General features: G+C 36.4%; 2 protein-coding genes and 1 long non-coding RNA gene across 5 annotated transcripts; 2 read left to right on the top strand and 1 right to left on the bottom strand.

Moving 5' to 3' along the window:
- Positions 1–598: 598 nt before the first annotated feature.
- LOC147502537 (carboxypeptidase SOL1-like) lies at positions 599–8614 on the top strand. Of its 2 annotated transcripts, none has more exons than XR_015221723.1 (15): positions 599–827; positions 1164–1227; positions 1322–1417; positions 1515–1545; positions 1672–1728; positions 1856–1951; positions 2442–2564; positions 2716–2820; positions 3780–3826; positions 4555–4680; positions 4778–4880; positions 5918–5980; positions 6146–6225; positions 7138–7201; positions 8217–8614. XR_015221723.1 is itself a non-coding variant. In XM_086607315.1 (15 exons), the coding sequence occupies exons 1-15, from the start codon at positions 704–706 to the stop codon at positions 8531–8533; spliced, it is 1500 nt and encodes a 499-aa protein (XP_086463441.1). In that variant the 5' UTR covers positions 599–703; the 3' UTR covers positions 8534–8614. The 2 variants fall into 2 exon arrangements, 1 of the variants encoding a protein (XP_086463441.1); XM_086607315.1 differs by having other exon boundaries at positions 6142–6225.
- A 3197-nt stretch (positions 8615–11811) lies between these two features.
- LOC147502536 (S-adenosylmethionine carrier 1, chloroplastic/mitochondrial-like) lies at positions 11812–16422 on the bottom strand. Of its 2 annotated transcripts, none has more exons than XM_086607314.1 (13): positions 16263–16422; positions 16055–16133; positions 15835–15927; positions 15648–15734; positions 15003–15075; positions 14179–14269; positions 13830–13883; positions 13652–13747; positions 13372–13461; positions 13028–13079; positions 12732–12793; positions 12562–12642; positions 11812–12074 (listed from the first exon to the last, which is right to left on the bottom strand). In XM_086607314.1, the coding sequence occupies exons 2-13, from the start codon at positions 16107–16109 to the stop codon at positions 11943–11945; spliced, it is 966 nt and encodes a 321-aa protein (XP_086463440.1). In that variant the 5' UTR covers positions 16110–16133; positions 16263–16422; the 3' UTR covers positions 11812–11942. The 2 variants fall into 2 exon arrangements, with proteins under 2 accessions (XP_086463440.1, XP_086463439.1); XM_086607313.1 differs by having other exon boundaries at positions 16227–16322.
- A 2766-nt stretch (positions 16423–19188) lies between these two features.
- On the top strand, positions 19189–20994 carry LOC147502535 (uncharacterized). Its single transcript, XR_015220015.1, has 4 exons — positions 19189–19273; positions 19502–19695; positions 19843–19943; positions 20914–20994. It is a non-coding gene; the product is annotated as an uncharacterized LOC147502535 (long non-coding RNA).
- The last annotated feature ends 334 nt before the right edge of the window (positions 20995–21328 follow it).

The following is a 21328-nucleotide window of genomic DNA, read 5'->3' as shown; positions in this document are numbered from 1 at the left end:
TAAAACTAGTATAAATTGTAAATTATAGTTGGGTATAAAGTATAAAATGTCGTATAAATTATAAATTATATACTACGATGTATGGGCTTATAAAACGAGTAGCTTCATGAAGTTACTTCAAGCTCAATTTCGACTCGAGAAGCTCCACGAAGAACTTTCGAAGCTACTCGAACTCGAACTCGAACTCAACTACTGGCTATCTAGAATGAGCTTTAAATTAAGCTCAAGCTCGACTCATACTTTTGTGCGAACGAGTTTGAGTCGAGCCTTCGACGAGCCGAGCTCGAGTTACTCACGAATAGCTCGACTCGATGACCAGCCCTAATTGTTGGTTGTTTCATAGACACCGGTAAAATACTACCAGTGTTTTAATGCTTTAATCGTTTCTAATTTAACTATCCGTAATTTTTCATATCTAGTTATCCACGGTCCCTAGTCTCTGATTGGGTGTTAAATATCAACTGTTCAAGTACAGATTGGGTGGCCATAAGTTTTCCTTTTGGCTGAAAATAAAATTTTTTATTTATAACATTTGTGGGTGCAAATATCATATATGTAATGCAAGTTGCTTAACTAACTAATCGTGATGATTAGTTGACTAACTAATCTCATTTATGATTCTATGAATAATATGAATTAATGAACTGATCTGTTAATCAAAATCTAGTGAAAAGTCAACTAACTTTTTTAGAAACATTCATTCATGGAATTCTTTTCTCCTTCTTCTTCCATCTGTTTTTTTCTCTTTATTCTTTTTTGTTTGTCTTCTTTCTCTAATCCCACTGTTGCTAGAGGTGGAGAAAAAGGACATAGCTCAAATCACACAGGTTAGTTTTTTTCTCTTCTCTCTCTTCAAATTCTGTATTTAGTTGCTCTTTCAAATGCCCATTGCAAATAAATCACTCAATTCTCTATTAGTGCAATAAAAATACCATCTTTATTAGAATGCATAAATAACATTCCTTGGCATTTGATCTTAAACTTAGCTGCTTGTTGTTTTATTTTCGCCCCGAGTTTATCAAAAAATTTACAGCTAAGTACTGTGATTTTGGTCTATAATTAACAACTTATTATCAGCTACGTGTGATTTATGGCATTGTAATTTACCTACAATGCATTTGGACCCTGAGCTAAAATTCTTGGTTTTATTGATCCTTTGATAGATTATAAGGAACATAATTGGATTTCTTCGCGGAACTTGTTTGCCGAGGAACAGACTTCTTCCATGTAATTGCTTTACATATTTTCGGGTTTATGTACTTAACCATATATTTTGGTACAAGTATGGTTTAGTGACAGCTATGGTTTTTGGAATTAATAGTTTTGATGTAGCTAGTGGGTATATGTCGAACTCGGAACTTGAGAAAGCGATGAAGCAGTTTGTTAGGAGATGTAGCAGTATTTCTAGGATGTACAGGTGATTTTACGACAAGACATTTGTATTTTTTTAACTTTGATTAATTGTATATATATTGTCATGCTGATATATTTTCTTTTTGTTTCTTAATGAACAGTATTGGGAAGAGTGTGAATGGGATTCCATTGGTAATTGGTTTCTATCAATCCTGACTAGTTTCCTTGCTTCAATTACTACTACAGTTTGCTTATGGATCGTAGTTGCTTGTAATGTGTATGTTGATATGTTTATGTTTTGTTTTGTTTTGTTTGTAGTGGGTGATGGAAATTTCAGACAAGCCGGGGGAAGAAGAAGCTGAACCTGCTTTCAAGGTGACTGGTCTGCTTATTGGTTTTATATTTAGTGGATCTTATTTGTAACTTGGTTAGGTTAATACTTTAAACAAATTAGTTGTGAGTGTATCGGATCAACAGAAGTTTGAGTTGCTTATTATTGCAGTTTGTTGGAAATGTTCATGGAGATGAACCTGTTGGCCGTGAGCTACTGTTGCTTCTAGCAAATTGGCTTTGCGACAACTACAACAAGGATCCTTTGGTACTATTCGTTCTCTTTCACTATAACTAATAACTCTGTATTACCTCATCAAATTTGATCATGTTCTACCTTATTTGGATGGAAGTTTCATATGTCGCGAACGTACTATTAGATTCTCTATTTTTTTTTCTCTTGTTTGTTGGTGTTGCTGCTGCTGCTGTGTTGTTTTGTGTTTGTGTGTGTTGACTGCTATACTTAAGTGTGAGGGAGTTTACTATATAAGGATATACAAAGCTTTTTGACCAAGTATAGAGTATAGACCATATTATTGTGCTCCATTTTATCGAGGGGGTACCATTTTCAAGATAGAGGTTCCAAACCACTGAAAATTCTAAGATAAAGATTACAATGGTGCAGCTAAAGGTTTCATTGGTGATATTGACTTTGCATTTGTAGTTGAGTTATGATGATTTTTTCTTCTGTAAGTTCTATGTTCATTCCTTTATGTCACTTTCTAATATATTCTGAACTGTAATTTTTGTCTCTATAGGCAACATTGATCATAAAAAATACCCACCTTCATATACTTCCAACAATGAATCCTGATGGATTTTCACTTAGGAAACGTGGAAATGCAAATGATATTGACTTAAACCGAGATTTTCCTGATCAAGTGAGTATTTTTCTTATTAGCATCTAGGGTTGTAAGTAGGTTATTATGCAGTCAACTTTATTTTTTGTATGTAGTTACATTTGATATACTTCCTGTCACTCTTTTCTAGAGTAAAAATTGTGGGAAATATCAGCTGACATGAAATACACAGTTTTTTCCTTTGAATGAAGACATCAGATCACAGCAACCTGAAACAAAAGCCATTATGAGTTGGTTGACAGAGAGGCATTTCACAGCTTCCGCTAGCTTGCATGGGGTAATACTCTTTTACATTTTCAAGATTGAAGTAGTTTAAGTCCATACAGTATAAAGTTTGTGCATTAATGTTGAAAGTCTAAAACATGTTCTTTCCGTTAACATTTCAGCTAGCAAAGTTCTTATGTACAACCTCCCAAAGTTTATTCATGATTCCATCCAGCACTAGTCTACTAACATTGTATGTCAAAGAAGCATATATAACATGGTTTTACAACTCGGCCGCCGGTTTGAACTAGAGTCGGAGCTCCCCGGGTCGATTTTTTCATGTTGAACTGGTTCAACAAAGGATTCGGTGGTTTAAGTCAACCCAAACATTGGATATTTTCCTTTATTAACCTTAGATATATTGTAAATTTTTAGGACTTTTCTTAACAAAGAACCGGCCGGATTTTATTTGAACTGGTGGTTTGAACCGGAACCGGTCTGGTCCGATTCAGTTCAAAAAACCGGTTCTGAAAACCATGATATCTAACAGAATGAGAGTCCTTCAGATGAAAGGTTTATATCACTTTTTAGTTGAATGTAGATAACTATCTATGCATTAAATGTATCTCCTTTTATGAGAAAAGAAAAAGTATCTAGTTTGTGCCATGGATATTTTAGACGTTAGTGTTGAATGTAATTAACTTACTGAAAGTCTGATAGATTAGCATATACGTGCCCACCATGTTTGGTGTGAAGGAGAGTCTTTTAACACTGGCGTGGACCACACTGGCTTCCCTGAAGTCGGATTGAGTTAGCTCAGTCACAAATTGGAACTGAGCAGTTACATGAAAATCGACTTTGAGCCAATTGGCTTTCATGTTAATAAGCATCCAAGATTAGCATATTTATTAGCCTCATTAAATTTGAAGAGGGATTAAAGTTTTGTAGTTATCAGGTTACCTAAACTCTATTTGTTTAAAAATACGTAGTGAATGATGTGAAGTATATCCTCACTAAGTATATTTCTTGCAGGGCGCCCTTGTTGCAAACTATCCATGGGATGGATCTCAAGATAAAAGGTGTGCTTCCGCATCCTTCTTCTAACTCATTCCCCAGATTTAGACCCTTAAAGTTAAAAGTTTTCCTGTTTAATGCACCTTCTATAAAGACTTACTCTTCTCTAACAAATCATTGCTTCTTTAAGCCTGGCCTTATCAAAACAAACTAATGGAAAAAATTGTTAGTTTCCTGTCTGGAGATTTTTTTAATTGATTGAAGGTCTTGGCTAGTAAGTTAGCGTGTTATGATTCTAAAAGGTCGACTACATGGAGGAAACAACATAATTGCCTTTAGGTCTTTGTGATATGACAGCTTCCCAATCTAGAACTCATATACGCATATCCAATTTTTGTGCCCCTCTTGACCACATCTCATGGAAATTGGGTGCATTTGCATAGTTCAAGAACCGTGTCTGCATTTTACTAATGAACAAAAGTGACATACAAGCCCATGACTTCTTGTTAGTGTCTCTTCCGTGAACCAAGTTTTTCTACAATCCTTATGTCCAGTTGTTAATGTTCAGTTACAAAAACACATCTTGTTTCCCCATTTAAAATGAACGGAGAAGCTAAAGTGAAGATGTTAAAACTTAAAAAGTAAAAATCCAACATTATTCTGGACTACAGCAGTTATGTAATGAGATAATCTGTGAGAAATGCCATGTTTTGGATAGAAGTTATCGGACAATACACTTACTATTCTTTTCAGTTAATCTTGTTAAGCTCATTGCATTTTAGATCCATTTCAGGAAAATTTACACCGCTTGTCCTGATGACAAAACATTCCGATACATGGCAAGTCTGTATAGTCGTTCCCACTTTAACATGTCTCTGGGTGATGAATTTCTAGAAGGGATTACAAATGGTGCAGCTTGGTAAGAGCATTTCTCTCTATTTCTATCTTTATTTGATTTTCTCTTCCTCTCCTTTGAGGTGTTCAGAAGGTTAATTCGTTTGTATATGATACTCTAGGTATCCCATATACGGTGGTATGCAAGATTGGAACTATATACATGGAGGATGCTTTGAATTAACTTTGGAGATCAGTGATGTCAAATGGCCTAATGCAAAAGAGGTTTGATATATTATAGATTCTCTAGCACTTGCTTAAGACACTCCATTTAATTAATTTTGATTACTTATAGTTAACATCTTTTGATTGAGAAAACTTTTCAATGGTAGTTATTTCTCAGAAAACTTTGAAAATCCAATACGAAAATCCTATACTTCCCTCTACCTGATGTTTCTAGGTGTGTATTTAATGAGGTGGACCAACTGTTATTAGTCCAAAAAGGTATCCCTTACACCCAGTTAAGGCAGGACCGTTCATAAGATCTGATACAAAATTCATACAAAGCAACTGATTATGTCATGAGTTGACTAGAGCCTGCACTTGTCGATCCTGGAAGGAAGTCCTGGTTACATTATTGGACATAATCAAATTTACCAAATTGTCATACTTAAGAACTTTGACGTGATAATCATAGTTAGTAATTCGGTGAATAATTCGCGAATTTATCATTTTATTCGGAAAACGTTTGAAAAGGTCGTATTTTTCAATGATACGGAATTATTCGTTAATTCGGCAAGCAATTTATTAATTCTCGAATAATTAACTCCCGCATTGATTCCATAGTTAGCAATTCGGCGAATAATTCGCGAATTTATCGTATTCTCACTATAAGTCTGCTGTCAAATTTTCTCGTATGTTTTTTTTTAGCTTCGTATTATACTTGAATTACTTACGAACTGAACTTTTGTCATTTCCGTTTTTTTTTTAATCCGAATTGAAAAAACGAATTCTTATCAAAGCTCAAATTTTATTCGAATACTTTCTGTATCGAATTTTTGCTGCATTACGAATTGCTAACTATGGTGATAATCTAGTCTTACTGATGTCTTGATATTTAATCAATAACTTTATCAGTTTGAAGTTTAACTAACCTAAATTAAATGCAAATTGCGTGCAGAAGACGTGATACTTATAGTCTTTTATCTGTTTGCATAAGCAATTCAGCGCAATCGTTTGTCAATCTGCCCTCAGCTGTTCCAAGTTGAATATTCTTTCATTAATTTATGACATTCTTTATTTGTTTGCTGGAATATGTGCAGCTTCCAACTTTATGGGAGCACAACAGATTGAGTATGTTGAATCTAGTTGCAAGCGTTGTAAAGGTAAGATGTACCACGTCATGCCATAGAACGATAAAATGGTTTAGTTTTGTGTTCCTTTTAATAACAATAACAATAAAACCACTCAAAAATACATACCAGTTATTCAGTTACTTTTAGTTTTGGCCCTTCTATTGTCGTCTATGTAACACTAAATTCTTTAGACAGGAATACATGGAAGGATTTTATCGTCAATGAATGGACAACCCTTGCCTGCTTCCATAGAAATCAGGGGAATCAATTACACGGTATGTTTTTTTAAACCAGTTCAAATCCAATTCCACAAATGTTCACTCTAATTTGTCCTCTGAAATGTACTATCAAATTAGCACCCACCCGTGCTTTACATACCTCATTTTATTAAAATGAACAATATTAATTGTTTTTGCCACACATCTGAAGGAGTATGCCCAGCATTAGTAAAATTCGCCCATGCATTGGCATTAGTACTTGTCCATTCAGCTGGATAACTTGAGCCAAATAGTATATTGAGAATTGAAAAATTGTATCAGAAGTTAGGTAAACACTTGAAGCCTGTGTGATCCCGCCATTTATTGTTACTGAATTTTTGCTAGTAAACTGCCGAATCATGTCGCACAGATCACAAAACCATCTTATGCTGAAACTATGAAAGGTCACTCTCCTATCAGAATAATGAACTTGTGAGCATGGGTCTCATTCAGTAGTGGATTAATCTAACCTCTAATTTTATCCTGGGGGAGTTCAGTTTTATGGTAATATTTCAACATCTCTATGTAAGGGTTGAGCCTATTAGAGCTCTTTTCTGAACAGTTCACTTTAATAAGGGCCACTATACAGTTATCTGCACAACTTGTATTTGGCTGTCTAGCTGAAATGGGTCTTATTGTTACATGGTTATTTTAGTATAGAATATCTCACATTTGGAACCCTTCACTGGTGGGATCTGCTCTATGCATGCACCATAAACGATAAGCTCTGCTTTGTATTTACGCCGTATACTGCTAATCCATTAATAATATTGTAGCACCCTGAGGTACTCATTAAGATATGGTCCAATTATTCATGAACAAACTCTTTTGAAGTTGTATAGCTTGATAAACACAATGGCTGATCGTCCTCTGGGCATTATTGCATTCATTTCATATATACTGATTGGAATCAAATTTGTGAATTTACAGGTGAAAGCTGGTGATGCTTTCGGATATTACCATCGCATGGTTTCCCCTGGTGAGAGCTACGAAGGTATACAGTGTCATGTCTACTCCTAAACTTTTTACATTTGGTCTGTATGCCTGGGTATCAATCTGTTGTATTAAAGACCACCAAAGGTGCTTGGAATCTAAGTGAGATGATGGTACAAGAAAACAACGCATATTGCACAAGATTATTTAGTCTGCTAGTTTTCCTAGTCTAGTGGCGATGGTATACTTCTCATCTTTGTGATTGACCATAGGGACCTATAACATAGATACCTCTTTAAAATGAGGATTTTTTTTTATTCATTTTTTTCATAAAAAAGTTAGAACCTGTATCCCATAACCCCTTAAATCCCCTTTTTTCCCTGTGAGGTGGGAATTGAACCCAGTACCTTGGGCCCAACTTCCCAAGGCTTGACCCAGCATGTTACTTGACACCTCGTATACAACAATCTTAGGTAGTTAGGTGTATCTATGATAAGCCAGTGATCCTGGAGAAGCTAAGATATTCCAACAGAAGAGTCAAGCTCTTGACTAGGGACCTACAACTATAGATACCTCTTTAAACAAAGAGGATTTCTAGAAGGCATATACAACAATCTAGTGAGGTGTACCTATGATAAGCCAGTGAACCAGGAGAAGCTATTCCAACTTCAAGAGCCTTCTCCAATGCCTGAACCCCTCCTAGGAGACATTCCGCAGTTCTTGGGTATACATAGTCCAGAGCCACCAATATTCAAACTGTAACCCCCTGTTTATGGAGTTCTTGAATCCCAAAATCTAAATACAAAACATGTAACTTACCAGAAATGTGAAGTTTACGAGCGAGTAAATTTTGCACTACGGACTCCTGTCTGAACGCAAAAGGTGTAAACACTCAAGCCACTTTCCCATACATATTAATCAACTATTCACAATATGGGGTTGAATTCTAGCAAACCACACGAAAGATGCTCACTGAAATCACTTTAAGAAAATAAGTAAATGTAAGAACAAAAAAATTCCTTCCCATCCAAAAATATGTCTCTGTTAAAATATGGATCTTATCGCCTGTCTTGTAGTTATGGCAATGCTTCCTGGATACAAGTCAAAGGCCACACATATCTTGCTGGAAGATGAATCCATGAGTGTGGACTTCATCCTGGATTTGAAAGAAGGTCAGCAGGAGCACAAGCAAAAGCTAATCCAAGGTGGTTGTAACTGTGATTGTGATAACATGAGCAAGCTTGACCTGTTAGAATTTGCAGGACAAGCTAATGTACAAATTTCTCTTCTTCTTTTCCTTGCTCTTGTTATATTGGCATCTCTTTGCATTTTGTTGAGAAGAAAAATGTTACTCAAGCTCCTAAAGCGGCCAAAAAGGCCTGTTGTAGTCTAATGTTGTAAACGTTACTTCATGAGGAAAGTGATCATGTATATTATGTTGTTGAGTTAAAAGGCAATTTTCCCCTTTGTTGTACTACCTGCGATCATGTGCTACTTTACCAAATTGTTCTTTCATTCTGATCAATGTACGGTGATTACAGTATCTCTCACATTTTTTTTCCCTCTTGGTATACTGGTTCTGCTACCACTTTAAGGTTTTGACAAGACCGGTTTTATATGCAGCTTTTCCAATTTGTTCTTTTACTCTGATCAGTAAACATGAACTTCAACTTGAGGATTTTGGTTTAGCTTTCAATTTCATTTGTGAACTAAGGTTAGTTACATTTTTGCTGGTGTGACACGTAATCTTGGATTGCCTAGCAGAACTCCCTTGCGTATGTATTCTATCAGGTAGATTCTGTCAATTGGAAGTTACAGCTTTAAGTTGAGATAATTAGTCGATCACAGAGTGCTGGGGCGCATTGTGCAACCCTGCAAGTTGCAGCATTTTTCAATTTTTGCGCGTCAACTCTTATTGGTTGCCCATGTTCAAACATTTGGTAAAAACGGGATGATGTTGCTAATAATTAAAGAGCTTTGTAAACTAGTAGGTCAGACCAGGAATAGGGATTGGCTGGAGGAACCAGCAATTTCGTAAGTATGAAAACAATGATGGTGTATGTCGTTCTCTTTTGTATCCTAACAATTTTGGTTATACCCTGAGTTCCAACATCCAGGGGCGGATCCAAGATTGCCACTCAAAGGGACTGTTACAATTAACATACACTACAAATATTTTTTTTGGGGTGAATTATATACTATCCTAACTAGTATTTTTTTTTTCCAACGGAAACCCGAATCCGCCCCCTGCCAACATCTCGTCTTGTTGGGGCCTCCGAGGCAGAGTCAGCTATTCTGACCTCTGCATCCAACGAGTCATTGGCCTTGGAAACTGATCTCTCATTGGACTGACTACGAACGCCCACTAGAATCTAATCCTAAACGAAGACATTTAAATGAAGACATTCACGACGAAAAAGATTCTAGAACTAGGATGCCCCGAGACTTTAGAAATGGCCTCTATCAGCAGTTAAGAAAATGTGGACCAGCATTAGGTATAAACTGTGGTCATGCACTACTTAATTCAATTGTTAGAAAGGAAAACCACGTGGCCCAGGAAGGGGAAACGCTAGAAATAAAAAGTAATTATACCATGAAAACGTAAAACAAAATTGCAAGTAGAATTTGTGTTTGCTAGGTGTTTTGAGGTCGCAGACAACAATGCATCTACATGTTTAAAATCAAATAAATGAAATAAAGTTTGCCGCTATATGGTACCTTTTTTATTTGGCACCAAGAACTGATATATCCTATTTATAATGCTTGAAATGAACACCAACAGGACATCATAATTAAACAATTTTAACTGAATAAATTATGGGATCACACTGAAAATTCATTAACGAGCAAGAGGATGAATGATTAAAAGGATCGTCAATGTGAATGCAACTAAACAATCTGTAGCCATAAACAATCCTATCTATGTTAAGCAATGTCTTTAATAATCCCAGATTTCAGAGAATGAAAAGCCAATTACTTAACCCATCCTAACGTTTTACAAGCCAAGCTTTAAAGACAGACTATATTAACAATGTTGCAATGTTCGTACTGAATGTAATTGGATATAAATTTTCTTTCTAGCACAAAAAACAGTATGAATATGCCTTATAGCCTTCAAACTAGTGAAAAAGGAGTTTTAAGTGTAGAACAGTTACACATGTAGTCTAATTCTAATTTACGGCGAAACACGTCACCCTTGATAATCTTGGCGGCTTGGCGCTATGTAAAGATTACAAGTAAAAATCATGACCAGCTGATTCTAGCTCTTCACAAGTAGCGATTTAAGGGTCATTTCATACTGTCAGTTCATTTCCTCAAGTACAAGAACTGCTCATTATGTGTCCGTTTCATTAGGCAGTATGCAACACCTGGATTCTCTAAACCTAAATAAACCATTCCTCCTCAAAGGAAATCTAGTTCAGCCACCAAAACATGGCAAGATTCAAAATCATGATGATCTATATTGCAGTTTTTGGTGCAATATTAGTTGTACCAGGACTCAGCTCAAAGGCCCCGGTACATAAGGATTTTATGGAAATCGGTAAAGAATGCCACGATGGGTTTGTGTTTACTCTCTCTAGAATTAAGAAGTACAAAAAGTTTTCAGCTGTACTTCCTAAAAGGGGCGAGTGGCTGTGGAATTATTGTCAAAAAATAGGTGGAACAAAGATAAGACCAGAACCATCTCTCCCTCCACGGCGTAGAATAACAAGGCCATATCCCGCGGGAAAAATGCACAGAACGGATCATGTAGTCCCAGCTCTCAAAAATTAGTGGAAAAGAAACTAGTTTAACATGATGTGAAACATACCATTCTACCCCTTTTAACAGAATTAAGCCTGCAGGGTTAACTAGTATTACCCCCTACTAGCGAGGGGCGAGATCCGTTGAGTTCTTTGCCCCGCCCCGTGCCTCAAATACACACCAAAAAAAAACATCACGTTAACTAATTTCCCATCTAGGGGGGGAAGCTAACAGACTAGGTATTCAAAAGCAGTCGTTCCATGATCTCAACTAGATTATGCTTGCAGACAGCTAATTGGCTCTACAGGACGTGGGTCAAACTATCCATGGGGCCCAAGCTCTGTAACCCCCAACTGATGCAGTCCCATTAGAAGATGAGATCTACCAAAGATGATGCTGAAGTTAAACGTTTTGCCACAGCCAACACCCATCTTTAAAATGGAGAACCTGTTCATACACCTGCATGGTGTGCTCACATCCCAGTCTCATCTGTTGGGTTGTATGTTCCAGGTTTTACGGTTTCTGCTTTTATTGCTGAAAACAATCCAACCAATGAGACGTGAAGTGAGTATAAGCATCCAAACTCCTTCAGGAGTTTGACCCGATTCTCTCTCCCAACCCTGATGCTAAACAAATGAGCTTCAGATATGGCCTAAATCCATGCAGTACATGACCTAATCTACAACTGAGATGTTCGTTAATGGCTAAGGGAAACCAATGTGCTGATCCTAAGACATTATAGTTGTTGAAGGACCAGTGTGTCAAGTCTTATACGTGTTCATGGCCAATATCTTATATCTAATTGAGCGCAAGTTTTGGTTCACCGGTCCCAAGTGCAACAATCCCTTGCAACCGTATCCATATACACATAACTCAAATTTGCAAACACAATTCAAGATTAGAAAATTAGTTATGGTCAATATGTTCTAACCAGAAACGATTGACTTTTCATTCAATAAAAAGAATCTGTGGCTTGTAAATACTCTTTATGCAAAAATTTGGGTAGCAGGGGAGACAAACACATAATAAATGCAAGAATTGCAGATGACGGAATTACATTAATCCTTCTTGACAGGTTCGAACTTCTGAATATCTGAACGCCTTTGAGCAAGTAACCGCTTCATTCTTTCTAGAACACCAAAAAAAATTGAACCACCAATTCCTATCCACAATACTCTTGGTCCAATGCCCTGTAACATGCAACAATATATTGATGCAGAATACAACTTTCATCCTACAGGAGGCATTTTATCCTACAGGAGGCACACTGGTTTTACAGTTATGAGGTGGTGAATGTCATGACAGTTGGATGTGATGCAGAATACACCTGCCCAAAGCATGGTCTGGATCATACTTTGGCTCGACCATGGTTGATATTTGTATGTGTTTGTCCAACCCTTGTTGGGGGTGGTTCTGTTTTGCATTTAAATAAAAAAATAAAGAAAGAAAAATGGTAATACTCATATACTGCGGCATAAAACCTGCTAGTGTTCAGTGGTTTGTACTTCGTAGATATCACAGATGAAAGGAGGTCAATTAACAGATGACAAACCTCATCTAACAGCTAAACATCACCAAATACGGATGTTTTACAAAACCAATCTTTGTCATATCAAGTCGCTTTAGAATGTTGAGCAGATCCATTATGAAAGTTTTAGTATTTTGTTAAAGTAATACCTTTAGGAGAGCAGGAGCCCCTTCTTCTCTAACAATTGTCTGAACACAGTCAAAAATACCTTTGTACTGGTTTCCTGGTCCCTGCATAGAAAGTCCTCAAACAAAATGTTGTCAATACTAACATTCACATGGAAAAATGTATCAGTCTTTAATGATAAAGGATGCACCACCTGAACCATTAATCTTGTCTTGATCACATCAAGAGGAGTGGTTATGGCTCCAGTTAATGAACCTGCAATATAAGATATTCAAGTGATCTGATGAATCAAGTGCCATTAGCAGAATGATTTTACATTTGTAATGATGCCATTTTCAGTTTCGCAGCGGGAAAATACATCGTCTATGAAACGAACTAACCTATGCTAAAACACATTTCTAATTAAGACTCTAGAAGTATATGAGGTTGTAAACATGTTAGTTAGGCACAAAAAAGAAATAAGATTGCCGGCCTGGAGTGTTGGATTACCAGCAAAAGCACCAATAATAGCATTCTCAGGGTCATTTAGTTCCCTCTTTGCCTGCATAGGAAAGGGGGGAAACCAATTATTATTCACAAGTTTAAGAATTACGGGTTCGCTTTCCCTACTCCTTTGTGGACATGAGTATACTTATGCAATGATCAAGTCTAAGGAACATCTACTTGGGTTTGGAATACAGATGTTTGCAGTCATGTGCAGAAGCATAATAACATATTGCAATATAAAGGAAACCAGCAATGCTAGAAGAACGGGAAACACAACTCTTTGTTTCCATGAAAGGGTGGTTGTATTTGTCTACCACTAATGACATGACATCAAAAAAGAATATTACCGCTAGCTTATACCCGATTAGCAGCTGCTCATAGAGGCAAAACTGGATCGCATCAAAAGGCAGATCACGCAATAAGAATGACCCATACCCCTGCATTTCCAAAGAAAAGGAAATCAAATTGGCAAAGACTTGTTCAAGGTCCATCCACTGGTAAAAACAAACATGCAACAAACTCTGCCCATACGTTCACAAAAAGTAATATCAGAAATGAAAATTAAAATCTCAATGTGATAACATGCTTCTAACTCTTCAAAGTGGCATGAAAATGAACATTTCATACCGCATATAGCCCTCTGAAACCCTCTTTAGAAACAATAAGGCGGACAGCATTTGAAGCAGAAGCAAATTGCCCAGTTTGCATCCGTTGCTTGACAACCTAAGTAAGGAGTTCAAGATGAGTACACAGCTCAGCTAGTGCTTGTTTTACATATGAGAACTAAAGTATTTAATCAATCTACCTCAGTTGGGACACGAACAAGAGAAGAAGCAGCCCCTCCAATAGCACCTGCAGTCTGCATAAACTCAACATTTTATCTATAAAGTCTATTCTTTATCATTGGTCTAAACTCTTCTATTTTTAGACCTAGCTAGGTGGAATCGCCTAATGGTTTGAATTACAGGGTAATACGTTGCGTGTTTGTAACTTTTGGGTTCTATTGGTTGTAGTTCTCCTGTATCTGTAGGCTTTCTCAGCCTCTCTTTATGAAATATTGGTTTACCAAGCAAAAAATAATAATAATCACAAATAATGGATAAACTTCTTTAGAAAGTAAGAGAAAGCCAAAGGGTCATCAATCATAGGCTTACCAAGTGAGCCAACGCACTGAGATTTTCTGGGAAAATCTTCAATAACTTCTGCTTTGCAGGTTCATAAACACCAACAAATATTGCGGAAGCCCTATAGACATAAAATATCCATGAACAAAAGGTTTAATTCCTTGAATGGGCATGTAAAATGTTAAAGAACCAAATCACCAACCACGCTGCATGAAATCAGACGCTGAGGATTTGCTTAAAATACTTGAAGCACTAATAAAAACTATGGACCAAACCCCAAACAGTCAATCAACATTTTCATTTTATCCTACTTGTACACTTAATTAGAACTTCATTGAGGAAAGAGAACTACAGATGCACGAATAAGATGAATTTTACATGTCTAGTTAATTAAAACTTTATAGAGGAAAGAGAACTACAAACGCACGGATACGATGACAGAATTCAATCATCAGTGACTTATCACAATTGGGGACAAAATGGCGACGAATTGGATAGTGAACCATGCCGGATTCTAAATGTAAGAGGGTAAGAGTGCAAAACTGCACCAAAACTAGGAGAAATGTTATTCAACACGAATCCATTATAAACTAATACAAAAAAAGGGCCATTGCATCTGCTGAGGACCTAATGGGATTGTAAAAGCAAATGTAAGTTGAAAATTGAAAATTGATATTATTTTTCCTTGAAATCTGAAAAACAAGGTAAGTATGAGAAATGTCACACATGGAAAAACAACTCAAACACAAATGACACAGACTGACAAGCAGAAAACACATACAACAAATGTAGACCAGAAACCAAATTTGTGTTGTAACTAATAACAAATACTTAATAATGTAAAAACTACTCACGGTAAGACACCAGCAAGATTTCCACCTAGTCCCGAATAAAGGCCTTTCAAAAGAATTTTTCCTCCTCCACGAACTGCCTGGAATTGACAAAAACCAATGAACACTTATCCACCTTTCATAACAAAGATCTATCAGTGGTTCGTGGATGAAACTACGAATGACATGAACATTTAGAATTTCTCATGTCTGCCTAATTATATGAATGTGCCATGCGCATAGATATACTACAGATTTTAGAGAACTAAGGATAGCAATAGCAAAGGAAACACCAGTTTTCTTTTCCTTTTTTTCTTATGTTTGATCTGCAGTTCAAGACATGTATCTTGCATTCATGTGTTGTAAAACAAATGGGTATCAAGGTCACAGGAGACATAATGTGCAAAGAATTCTGATAAGAGACAAGAAACAGAAACCATAAAGAAAAGACCTAACCAATGAGAAAATCCTATAGAAAGGATAATCAGAACCATAAGACCATTTTCATCTGGAATTACTGAATCAGATTAAGCAAGATGTGCATGCCATATTTCAAGCCTCTTTAACTATAAGTAAGAAGTTCAAAACTATCCATATCTAAGGAGCAGTAGATGCATTTTGTTATTAACGATAAGAAGGTCAATAGTATTGCAACATGGCAAAGTTAACCTGCCTGCAAACGCGTCTTTATCGTGTCAATTGGGTATAAAGCCGTTTCAACAATAACACCAGCAGCACCTCCTGCAATAGATCCCTCTGCAAAAATAAATAAGCATCCCATTTTAACTTTACCACGGCACAATGAACAATAAAGCAATTAATGTAAAGAAAAATCATGATAGTTTTTGGAGTGTACCAAATAAAACACGAAGAAAGTCAACTGGATTTTGTTCCAAGGTGTTCACTGATGCAAAATGTGGCTTGGTCTCCACTTTAGATTTAAATGCATCTGCAAAATCATAGCACCTGCTCAAAACAAGTAATAGAATCTCATTTCCATTCATTGCCACATACATACAACTATAAAGAGTTAACATTTTCTCAATATATACTTGTTCAAATCCAGTTCGGGTTACCTGATGAAACCTCAGGGCGTCTTTTGCTATCCATAGCCAATGTAGGAGGTCCCATTTGAGGCCCAAGAATTTTATGTACCTTGCAAAAAGAAACCACCAAAATTCAACTTAAAAATATATATATATATATAAGTTATTATACATAAGTTATTATAAAAAGAGGAAGAATTACGAGAAGAGATTGGCCTGATGATGCTGGGGTGGATACCTAGTTTTCCAGTCTTAAACCCTACTACTGAGAATTACTGAAACGGGCCGATATATCGAACTCTAAATTCCGATATAAAGAGCCAATTGTCGGAAAATATGAGACTGATATTTCAGGTCAACTCAGACTTCGTAAATATCGATATCGGTTAGACTTTTACTCGTAGGGTGATAGGGAGGTTTAAGGGGCATTCAAAATATTAATAAACACCCAATTATGTTTTACGTGTCTCTATATATATATATTATAGCTCTCCCCTCGTCAATTGAGGGAGAGTTTTGAGAGTGTCCACATGGGCAAAACTAATTACAATAAAATGGGGAGAGCTAAAAAAATTCATCTACTTTTTTTGTGTCCGAATCTAACCCCAAACTCTAAAAAAACTGGGCGATAGATATATGGAAAAACCCACGATTCAATTTCATGTCATCCACTCCGAAAACCCCAAACTCTATAACCTTGAACTTTGGTTGTTTGTTGATTATCCAATTCTCCAGCATCTTGACTAAAATCAAGGCTCTGGAGTTTATCTGAACACTTAGAATTAATAGCAGTGCAACGAAAGATGACTGAGGGCGTCCACGTATGGAAATTTTAAGTATCCAGGTGTTTTAATGTTTACTGCTTTCATAGTTTGAAGTTTAGTCTTTTGGTTTACTTACCAAGAGTAGGGGATTCAACCTACTTGGACCGGTTGGATGTGCAAGGCGAGTAATATAACATCACGCTCGTGCATCTCAACCCAACTTGGGGGTTGAAGTTCCAATCTTTCTTTGACGAATACTTTCCAAGCTTATACGTATTTTGTATAATTAATCATTAGTTAATTAGCTAAGCTTAGTTAATTTTCATGTTTACCGTTTTTATAGTTTTAAGCTCACCCACCCCTCCCCTCATATCCTCTGTTCTCATAAACAACGTAGGACACCAATTTAATTGTAGAAGTTCAGAATGAGGAAAACTAAATAAGAAGTTCGATTTTTAGAATGTATAAAGCTCAGACAAAGTTTAAGATAGTTTGAAGTTTAGTCTTTTGGTTTACTTACCAAGAGTAGGGGATTCAACCTACTTAGACCGGTTGGATGTGCGAGGCGAGTAGTGTAACATCACGCTTGCACATCTCAACCCAACTTGGAGGTTGAAGTTCTAATCTTTGACGACCAAAAGTTGGGGAGTCAACCTACTTGGACTGGTTGGATGTGCGAGGCGAGTAGTGTAACATCACGCTCGCGCATCTCAACCCAACTTGGGGGTTGAAGTTCCAATCTTTGACGACCAAGAGTTAGGGAGTCAACCTACTTGGACCGGTTGGATGTGCGAGGTGAGTAGTGTAACATCATGCTCGTGCATCTCAACCCAACTTGGGGGGCTGAAGTTCCAATCTTTCTTTGACGAACACTTTCCAAGCTTATACGTATTTTGTATAATTAATCATTAGTTAATTAGCTGAGTGAAGAGTTATGGAGTCAACCTACTTGGACCGGTTGGATGTGCAAGGCGAGTAGTATAACATCACGCTCGCGCATCTCAACCCAACTTGGGGGTTGAAGTTTCAATCTTTCTTTGACGAACACTTTCCAAGCTTATACATATTTTGTATAATTAATCATTAGTTAATTAGCTAAGCTTAGTTAATTTTCATGTTTACCGTTTTTATAGTTTTAAGCTCACCCACCCCTCCCCTCATATCCTCTGTTCTCATAAACAACATAAGACACCAATCTAATTGTAGAAGTTCAGAATGAGGAAAACTAAATAAGAAGTTCGATTCTTAGAATGTATAAAGCTCAGACAAAGTTTAAGTTTTGGAAGTTTAGTCTTTTGGTTTACTTACCAAGAGTTGGGGATTCAACCTACTTGGACCCGGTTGGATGTGCGAGGCGAGTAGTGTAACATCACGCTCAAGATCTCAACCCAACTTGGAGGTTGAAGTTCCAATCTTTGACGACAAGAGTTAGGGATTCAACCTACTTGGACCCGGTTGGATGTGCGAGGTAGTAGTGTAACATCATGCTCGGCAAGATCTCAACCCAACTTGGAGGTTGAAGTTACAATCTTTGACGACCAAGAGTTGGGGATTCAACCTATTTGGACCGGTTGGATGTGCGAGGCGAGTAGTGTAACATCACGCTCGCGCATCTCAACCCAACTTGGAGGTTGAAGTTCCAATCTTTGATGACCAAGAGTTGGGGAGTCAACCTACTTGGACCGGTTGGATGTGCGAGGCGAGTAGTGTAACATCACGCTCGCGCATCTCAACCCAACTTGGGGGTTGAAGTTCCAATCTTTCTTTGACGAACACTTTCTATGCTTTTACGTATTTTGTATAATTAATCATTAATTAATTATCTAAGTTTACGTCACTGTTACTACTCATGATTATAAGTAATATTGGTCTCTGTCTCTCTCTGTCTCTCTCTCTCTCACTCTCACACACACACACACACACATGGTTTCCAAGTCCACTGGTCTTGCATAGGTCATAAGTCATAGGTATTGACTTTTCGCGATGCACTTGGGTAATTAGTTTAACAAGGACCATTGTGTTTTAGCAAGACGAGTTTGATGTTGTCTTTGTAAACACCATTCTTTCAGGGGTTCGACAACGTAATTTAGAGGCAAGTTGCTCTTAATGCACACTTCTTTTCTAATATGTATATATTATTATATGGGGTATTATGTATGTATAGAATATATGGTATTGATACTTTCAGAATTGTAATTGCAGCGTGAGTGGGAGAAACCTATTTTAGACTAGGTAGGACTTATAATTGAGATATTCCATGCTCATGCTCAAACTAAATAAGCAAAGTTACAAGTAATTTTAGTAGTTTTCTGAGGAAAATATGTCAGTTTTAATTTTAGTCTCTATTGTTCTTTGTTTCTTATAATTTATTTTCTATTTTTTAGTCGAGTTAGCGGTATTTAATGTACAGGAGGAGTAGACTTATCTGGAGAATCTGAAGTTGAGTAGACTTATCTGGAGAAGCTGAAGTTGTTAGTGCCCTAGGGTGGGTTCAAAACCATTATAAAGTTTGAGTGCATTAGTGTGATTTATTATTGAAAAAATAAATTGCATTAGTGTGATCATAGAAAGAAATAATTTAATACCTTTTACATGTCAAGCTAATACCCTTTTGTACAATTCATTGATCTGAATCCGCTTTGCATTTTCTGAACTTATTTCATATTGTTATGATTCTCTGAACAATTTCTTATTTAAATGATTATCATTATAGGAGAGGAAGCAGAGGTCGTGATTTTATCAGTGGTGCTGGAGAAACTGAACTCCAGCTTCAACGACGAAGGTGTGCAACATGCTTTTATTTGAGCGATTAATCCTATAAACTCCAGCAGCTTGATGGTCATATGCCTTCCTATGTATGCTGCCAACATGAATGAACTAAGATATTGATGGTGAAATACTTAAAAGGTGTGCTTTTTTATATATTTATATTTATTTAATTTTGTTCTTTCCTTTGGGTTTCTTGATTTCTTCTATAGTTTCCTATAGGTCTTTATATCGTTAATCCACTAAGAGTGTTTCAACATATCTTCGATTGTTTTCATGTTTCGTCAGCTACTAACACCTTACACAATTCTACGAAAGAGAGGACATTGTACTATTGATAGAGCTATATATGTCCCTTTGACATAAGCATCTTAGTGGACTCGCTGTTGGTGAGATTTTGATTTTGATTTTTAATTTTTTTTATAATGAGGATGTTCGTATTGGAATTGGTATTGGTAGAACTATCAATAATTAGTTTTAATAGTGTGGTGGTTTTGGGGATGCCACGACATCTCTGGTGGGGTTGCTTTCAATACCAGTTTGTCTGGGTAAATGAGATTAGGGGTTGTTTTCGATACAAGTAATTTGGCATGGAGATGCCACTATAATTGGTCTTATTATTTAAGCATGTTCATACTCATTTGCACATAGTTGTGAGTTGTAACATAGAGTCTTTCCCTTCTATTTAGCTCCAAAGGGGTCTAGCTCTCCATAAAGGTTTATTCTTCAAACATTCACAATGTCTGAATTTCACTAATCAAACATAGTGTAGTTGGTACTGTAGTTTATTTATCAATACTTGAGAAATTAATTGGTTTTGAAAAGTTCTTGAATAATCTTTGGTAGTTTGATTTTTTTAATGTAATATAGGTTACTTTTAACTCTATCATGAATTTCCACAATGTACAAAGCTTCACGGTTCCATATACGATGGTGATAATGTTACAAAATCACCGACAAAAGAAGGAAATATGATGTAAGTCAAAAAAGTTTCTAGGAAATTTAGATTGTATTGCCAGTTAGGTTTATTTATTTGGAGTTGCTAAAGGGCCTCTGGCATGTGTAGTTTGTTTTGTCTTCTTATGTGGTTGTGCTCGGAGTTAGTTGTTTATTATTTAAGTTCTCAAGTTCATGTAATTAGTTTGTTTAGCGTGTTTTGTATGGTTATTGACTTTGGTAGTATGAAAATATTCATACATGGCTTTGTTCAGTTTTTTCTATCGTGTTTAGTACTTGAATTTCCGACCATTGAATTTTTGGCGACCTATATGATAACGAGTCACTATAAATGTTTCATATTATTGGCTTCTCATATGCTACTTGGTTTGTACTTATTGAATTCTTTATGATTCATTTTAGTGACAAGTGATTAAGCATCATCATACAACGCTAAAAGATGAAGAGCGGCACCTCAAATCACTAACATGTCATCAATGGGGCTCAAAAGCGATTTTTGCGGTCCTCAAGGTATACTTTTGTCCCATTTTCTTTTTGATTCATTAGAAATTTGGTAATTTTCTTATTTGTTTTTCTTTACTAAAATTGTTTTTCTTAATGAAATTATTTGAATTGGTTTTTATGCCCAATAGATGCTGTGTTTTCATCTTTCTTCTCCAATGAAACCAACGGATGTCCAAGATGGAGGTTTGATCGATTGCTTGCTTAAGTGGAAGAACAAATGGATAACGATAAGTTCTTCTAATTTATTCACGTTACCTTTGATTGCTTTACCATGCTTATTTCTTGCAATGCCGTTATTGAATTTTTAAATACA

The sequence above is a fragment of the Coptis chinensis genome, chromosome 4 (assembly GCF_015680905.1).
Source record: "Coptis chinensis isolate HL-2020 chromosome 4, ASM1568090v1, whole genome shotgun sequence".
NCBI lineage: Eukaryota > Viridiplantae > Streptophyta > Magnoliopsida > Ranunculales > Ranunculaceae > Coptis > Coptis chinensis.
Note: the sequence above shows the minus strand (reverse complement) of the source record. Positions and strands in the feature narration are given on the sequence as shown.

Excerpts from the sequence above, each read along its gene's own strand:
- LOC147502537 (XM_086607315.1), top strand. The coding sequence starts at position 704 with ATGGAATTCTTTTCTCCTTCTTCTTCCATCTGTTTTTTTCTCTTTATT. Across the intron at positions 3,827-4,554 it reads GATGGATCTCAAGATAAAAG|GAAAATTTACACCGCTTGTC; the intron begins GTGTGCTTCCGC and ends GATCCATTTCAG. Across the intron at positions 4,881-5,917 it reads AATGGCCTAATGCAAAAGAG|CTTCCAACTTTATGGGAGCA; the intron begins GTTTGATATATT and ends GAATATGTGCAG.
- LOC147502536 (XM_086607314.1), bottom strand. The coding sequence starts at position 16,109 with ATGGGACCTCCTACATTGGCTATGGATAGCAAAAGACGCCCTGAGGTT. Across the intron at positions 13,748-13,829 it reads TTGTTCGTGTCCCAACTGAG|GTTGTCAAGCAACGGATGCA; the intron begins GTAGATTGATTA and ends CTCCTTACTTAG. Across the intron at positions 12,794-13,027 it reads TATTATTGGTGCTTTTGCTG|GTTCATTAACTGGAGCCATA; the intron begins GTAATCCAACAC and ends CTTATATTGCAG.